This window comes from Sparus aurata, chromosome 3 (assembly GCF_900880675.1).
Source record: "Sparus aurata chromosome 3, fSpaAur1.1, whole genome shotgun sequence".
Lineage (NCBI taxonomy): Eukaryota > Metazoa > Chordata > Actinopteri > Spariformes > Sparidae > Sparus > Sparus aurata.
In genome coordinates this window covers 9,665,014-9,671,980 of record NC_044189.1, presented here as the reverse complement: position 1 = coordinate 9,671,980, position 6,967 = coordinate 9,665,014, and the positions used below count along the sequence as shown (strand labels likewise).

The 6,967-nt window shown below is 42.0% G+C and overlaps 1 protein-coding gene across 1 annotated transcript; it reads right to left on the bottom strand.

The window, feature by feature from the left end:
* Positions 1–1,771: 1,771 nt before the first annotated feature.
* LOC115579048 (uncharacterized) lies at positions 1,772–5,977 on the bottom strand. The gene is made up of 2 exons (XM_030412504.1): positions 5,945–5,977; positions 1,772–4,187 (listed from the first exon to the last, which is right to left on the bottom strand). The coding sequence occupies exon 2, from the start codon at positions 4,181–4,183 to the stop codon at positions 2,396–2,398; it is 1,788 nt and encodes a 595-aa protein (XP_030268364.1). The 5' UTR covers positions 4,184–4,187; positions 5,945–5,977; the 3' UTR covers positions 1,772–2,395.
* Between the last annotated feature and the right edge of the window lie 990 nt (positions 5,978–6,967).

Genomic DNA, 6,967 nt, shown 5'->3' with positions numbered 1-6,967 from the left:
AGTCTTAAAGTTCCCTGTTGTTGACATCTCATGGTTGGCAGATATAAGCTTTTATCAAAACTGTTTGATCACCACATTTGAGGGATCATTGCCAAAAATGTGTGTGTTTTGGGTCCAAAGATCAATATTGGAATGTGTGTACTGAATGACGTTTATTTCACCTTTGAAGCTTCTATTGAGGTATTCAAATGAAGCTTGGAAGGCCTGTTGTCATATTTGTGACGCAATCACCCTAAAGAAAACCTGACAAAACCCTTAATTTGAATAAAGTGAGTCATCGGATTAAATGGAGCACAGAGCACCAAGTGAACGCAGGCACATAGTGGGATCTTTTTGCTATAATAGTGTCAGAGCGGACATAGATGTTTGGTGTATTGTGGTTGTATAAATGTTATTGATGCTGGAGAAATGCCGGGTTTAACCAGGATGAACAGACACGACTGCTCAAGATTTTAAATTAATTTAGAATTTCAATGTTACGATGGAATTATTTGTTACGGTCCTGTTAGGAACTAACACAAACAGCTCTTCAGCTTTTGCACACATGACCTCTACACTGATTACCTCGGCCTCAAGGGTCAACCCACCAGCTGAAAATCACTATTACATTAGTTTCGTGCGTTTCAGGGCAACTTTAAAGCCGACTGACGCGCTGCCATCTGTCATTACCAGCACACACTGTGAGACTGGCTCTCTTCATCTGTAAAACGATGCATACCATCACTGTAATTATTGCTCACACATCTGTTTACACTGCCTACATGTAGAACAGACAACGTGCAGCGCAGTGAAGCCACTGTGAGAAGCGCGGGAGGGAAAATGTAATGCTGTGATAGATTTACTGAGTGACGCGGTGGAGATCGGACGCCGTGAGATTTACATCGATTCTGCTGCCCACGAAGCGGAGACACCTCCAAGAGGCGTCCTGGCTCATTCCTATTAAGATTAATAATGCTCGTATTTACAAGGCCCAGATCTCCCCTCAGAGCCCCCAGTGCCAAACCACCGGCAGAACACAGCAGAAAGGCTGACAGAGGAAGGAAAGAGCGGTGAGTGAGTGTGTGTGAAAACACTGCGTGCCTCAGTGGTTTCGCCACAGACGTTCTTTGTGATACTTTTAACTTTCTTACAAGCTAGAACTTTAATTTGTGTTTTAATAAATGTAAAAAAAGGTGCTAAAGTTGGAGTTTTCCCCTCGTTTTCCAACTGAAATGTATTGAACTGCTCTCAGTTGGCTGGTAATAAAATCTCAGGACTGGAAAATGGCCGTTATTTCTTCCTTTAAGCAGCAGTTTGACCTTTATGGGAAATACGCTTTTGGATTCTTACTGTGAGATAGATAAGAACATCAATGCCACTCATATCTACCTGGTACATATAGGGTAAAAGCCCAGCAGCAGCTGGTTAGCTTAGCAAAAGACTGGACGTGGGATAACTGCTAGCCCGTTGCTGTCTAAGGCTAACAAATCCACCACCCAGCAGCTATAAAGCTGATTAATGAACATGTTATTTCTCATTTAATCTGCACATAAACTGAAGAGTTTTTCAGCTGTTACATGCAGGACTGTTACTATAATTGCTCTAAGCTGAGACAACTTGCAGCCTTATGTTTAACTGACATAAATGAGTGGCAGTAATCTTCTCATCTAAACCTCAGCAAAGAAGGGAAAAGGTGTCATTGTTCCTTCTGTTCTAAAAGGAACATACTGTATTTTTGTGAAAAGTTTCCCCTTTTTTTACATATGTTTTTAAACAAGACAAACCAATTATCTTCAATAAATACAATGGTTTTATTTACACCATATAAACACTGTAACAAATGAACTCCTGAACAGAGCTCTTGTAAAAGATGCACTATGTCAGGGACTAAATATTAATCAGAATTCTTTAGTCATTAATTTTCCTGACTGACTAAACTAAATGAACCACCTTTCAAGTTTGAAGCACTTTTCTGGGGAGCTTATTTCCCTCTGAGGAAAGCTTGTTTATACAGTTATAGAGTAATATTCATTGAATGAATATTTCTGAGTTTGTTTTATTACCATATTGGTTTTGTAAATATTACTTTTCTCAGTTCCAATTTATTTTCTCAAACTGCATAGAGCACTTTAAATCCTTAGCAGCTTCATTGTTATGATGAAACATACTATTTAAAACAGCAAAAAATGAAATTAGAATAATTACCACATGAGTAATGATTCTGTGTGTTCAGAACATGTTAAGGCATCCGATTCAGTCACTCTGAATGAGCTTCATTTTTCCCACAGGCATGAACAGAGTGTAGTGATCTCAAAGAAAGAGAAAGCTCACACTAACTCAACTGGCATTTACAGTCTGTATTTTGTTGATATTTGAGACTGTATTAATCTATTTCCTTTGCAAACCACAGTTTGTCTTACTGTAGAGTCTCAGATTTAATCTCTTCCTCGTTCTCCAGTGGAGCGCACTCGCCATCACTTGGCTGTAAAAGGTTGAGATTGGCCTGCACTGCCACCAGTTTCTGCGCCCTGTCTGCTGAGACAGAACACGGCATCTTTGTGTTGCAAAAGCGTGACCATGCGCTCTCGCAGGCACCTGCTGTCGGTGGGATCTGGAGTATCGCGGAGGCCACGGCGGACAGCGGCTCGGAGGAACACAGCCCTTTCCACCAGGTGGATGCCGACACGTGCTGACATGAGCTCCAAATCCCGGCCCCCTTCCACAGTCCCTCCTTGGCTGAGAACCTGGCAAAACTCCCGAGCACCTTACCATCGTCAAGATTTAGTTGGTGTGACAGGTTGGATATCACGTAGTAAGCGCCATTTATCTGCTCCCCTGAGAGCGTCTGCTGTCCGGCGTGCTTTGGATCCAGCATGTACGCCGCTGCGTGGATGGGCTTCATGCAAAACTCCTGACACCTGTCTAATGACGCCATGACTGCTTTCTGTTCGCTGCTGTGCAGCACAGACTCGGACAGCGAAGCTCCGACGTAATGTCTTAACTGAATGAACACGTCAACAACATCAGAGAGTGTGCTCTCTTCTCTCTTCATGTAACTAATATAATTCCCGATCGAGTACAGCAGGTTCTGACTGCTGCTTAACCCTTTCCAAAATGCTGCGTCTTTTATGGTGGCCCTGAAGGAAGCCTCAACGTCCAGTGCGGGTGACACGGCCATGTCTTGTAGGGAGTTCTGACCCTCCAGGAGGCTGTTGAGCATGTTAATCACACCAGTCCAGTCAGAACTAGTAGGCAGCACCAAGGTTGTCCCAGTAGCGCGGTGGTTTCTGGTCTTTGTGGTCTGCCAGCACCTGAAAGTCTCTGCTAACATTTTTTGCTCTGTCACATACCTCACCACCTGCTCAGCTCTCGTGCACAGAGCATTAACAGACGGCTGTGCAAGCACGTCATCGAAGAGCCGCTGGACTCCACACGCTGTGCAGCCGATAGCCGATATGTGCGGGAAGGCTTCCTCCACTTGACCCCAAGCTGCCGTCATTTCCGGGGCGTCATCAGTCACAACGGTGAAGACCTTCTGCGGCCCCACTTCATTTATGATGTCTTTCAGTTGCTCAGCAATAAATTTGCTCTGGTGCATCTGCTCTTTTGTTTTTGTGCATTTGTAGAGCAGTGGTTCAGGAGTTGTAACAATATAAATTATAGTTCTGGTGTCTTTTGCTTTAGACCAGCCGCTGCTGCACATGATAGTGACACAGTCGGCTTTCCCTACGGCCTCCTGAACCTGGCTTTGTACTCTGTCATGCTCACAGTCCAAGAGGTGAGAGGACAAAGCCTCTCTGGTGGGCGGACAGTAAGCAGGTCGGAGGACGCTGAAAAAACGTTTCCAGTAGATATTGTCCGTGAGCGTGAGAGGTGAGGATGTGGCATACACAGCTCTCGCCAGGCACTCGTCAGCATACGCCTGGCTGCGCTGATCCACCGAATCAATGAGGAACTGTCCCCCCGGACTGGCAGATGGTAAGAGGGAGAAGGAGGGGACAGGAATGGAGGCGGAGGAGCTCCCATCAGGGCCTGGTGACTGCTGCGAAGCCACAGAGTACTCCTCACACTTGTTCAAGTGTATCTGCATCTTGGTGGCATTCTTCGTGTATGTCTTCAAACAGTAGTTGCACATGTAGGTTTCCTTACCATCTTTGATAGCCGGGGTGAAATGCTTCCAAACCCCTGACTGCAAGCGTGGCATCGTCCTGTAAGAAGTCAAATGAAGAAAATAAACATATATATGAAATTACACAAATTGATGTATTGATACCTTTTGTGCATCTAAAAATGTCAGATAGGGGCATTTCTAACCACACTGATGCTAATATGGTCTTAAAAATGTCCTCATGTGCTATTTAGGATGCAACTTAAGTTGACTGTCGTTATCAGATCATATTTGAATGATTTTCTTGATAAATTTGCCAGTTGTTTAGTCTGCAAAATGTCAGAAAATAAAGATAAAACCTATCATTAAATTTCAAAAGCCTAAGGTGTTGTAATCAAATTGCTTATTTCCCCCGACAGTTACTGACAAAATCAAGAAAAGCAATCAAGACAGAAAAAAACAACATAACTCCATAATTGCGAAGCTGGACAAAGAGAATATTTGGCATTTTAATTACAATAAATCAGATATCAAAACAGGTGCCAACTGTTTTTCTGCTAATCATCTGTCACAGTTTCTTTAAGACCCCCAGGGGTCCATAACAAAAGGAGGAACATTTTTGTTTTTCACTATAATTCAATTTATTAGAAACACAATGAAAGAATTTATGAACATTTTCACATGCTTCCTTTAATAAAACCTCTATAAACCAATAATTTGTTTAAAATGGGACTCTGCAGTTTAATTTGTGTCAGTGAGGGATCCCCCCTTTAATGTTATTAGCAAAATGCTTCATTAGAAAAGGGCAAAACCTCTAAAATTAGGGGCAACTCTGAGGTGAACAATCTTACCCAAGGAAACAATTTGCTACACCTGTTAGTAATGCATTGACTGACAGACATCTTTGGTGACAGGTCAGAATGTCAAGACTTGACATTGACAGATTTGGATGTGCAAACTCTTTGTTTGCTTGCTGGACTTTGAAACTGTTTACACACATCCATGCTCTCGTTTTAGTCTCTGGTAAAGTGTAATGTTTGCCCCCTCTTCCTTTAAAATCACATGAATCGCCTTAATATGAGGGTTCCCAGCCTTCTTGTGACCTCTTATCAGAGGTTTCATTGATCTACAAGTGGATACCAGCTCAAAGAGTCACTGTTCCCTCATTGTGTTGCATATGAAGAATATTAAAATATCTGCCAATGTACATGTTTGTCATTTTCAGGCAAAAAGCAAAGAACTGAAATAACAAAAATGCACGTTTGTGTGGCAGAAAATATATTATTCTTGTACTGTTAAACATCTAACAACCCCTTTGAACCACTACTTTAGGGTAATCAGATTTATCGCATAATATTAGACAAAGATGACTTTAAAGGTGAACGTCGCACTTGTAAACAGTGCAGAAGTTGTACTAATACACACTAAACGTTCACTTTTAACAGAAAATTACAGACACACCACAGTAAATAAACAACTAGCCGTTAGCTTGATTACCTACCTCTATGTATTAACACTACTCCACTTTTAAAACGGTCTGAAAGCACATTTAAAGCCGGCTTTGTCTCAGTCTTGCTGTGAATTTGAACCCAGCTTTCTGAGTTACTGTTACTTAGCTGTTTTGGCTAACGTTAGCAAAGTGGCTCCAAATGAACGAAAGAGGTAAAGTTACACGTCACTGTTTGGAGAGTAAACTGTGCCCGGACCGCGGACTGTCTATACATTTGAAAGTTTTCGATGTAACAGCCTGATTTACGTGGCAAATGTGGGGGAAATGTGTCGTATTTCGGCGAGAAAAGTGCGTATTGTTGTGAGTGGAGCTACTTCCTGAAACCGCCGTCGAGTACGGGAGCTCACCTGGGACAAAATGTGCGCTTTGACTGTTGGAAGTCGCAGGGAAACAGGAGAAGTCGATGGGAAATGTTTGAGCTACTTCTGATAAACGGCAGGTAAGGCAAGTAAACACTGTTCAAAGTGGAATTAAATGTACAAAATGTTATTAGTGGTGAAGAAACGTGCTCTCTTCTCCTCCTGTCTCCTCTTAATTCAAACACGGAGGTTAAGTGTTACAATTAACTTAATTGTGGTCAGCAGTCTTTATCTGAACTGTCTCCTCTTTGCTCTACCTTCCCCTCCTCCATTTCTCTCATTGTCTTCGATGCCATAACCTTGAATTACTGTGCCACAGCTTAATTCGGTAATTATAGTCATGTCATTTTTTTTTTCTTTAAATGGCAGTAAATGTCTGATTTTTTTTTTTTTGATCCCATAATGAATGGCTTCATGGCCTTTTCATGAAATGCTAACACCGCTAGGTTCAAATCTGGCCCTGTCACATGTTGACGTGCTAAATGGGAAAAAATAAGCGTAATTCACAGCATAAATAATAGCTGGGTCTATTTTGGTTGCTTCAGCTCGAAGGACCTTGGTAATTTTGTATGACGGCGCCTGTGGCTTTCCTGTACTTTTTCCTGTACTTGACTGTTTGAATTATACTGGTCAAAATAAGGCAGAGATAGAGATGGGGTATAGGTGCGTACAGTACATGCACGTGCGTTTAGCGTGCAGTACAATTCAAATGAAATGCGTTGCATTAATTTTGGTGACCAAAAATATGTACAAAATTATTAAGTAAAGATTCAGATGTGTCACAGAATAAATAATTAAGTTAAAACACTAAAATATCCCAATAACCCTGATTTATTTGAATTTATTGAATGAAAATTTCAATTTTTTGGGTACGAGTAGAAAAGTGTTGGAATGACGTCACGTAGGTCACAGGCAGGTCACAGGGAAAGTAATCGAACCTCGATCACTCCAAACGGTGCACTGTACCTGTCCTCTGTGAGGGGTCGAGAGGCGGAATCTGACTGGACCGAG

Excerpts from the sequence above, each read along its gene's own strand:
- LOC115579048 (XM_030412504.1), bottom strand. The coding sequence starts at position 4,183 with ATGCCACGCTTGCAGTCAGGGGTTTGGAAGCATTTCACCCCGGCTATC.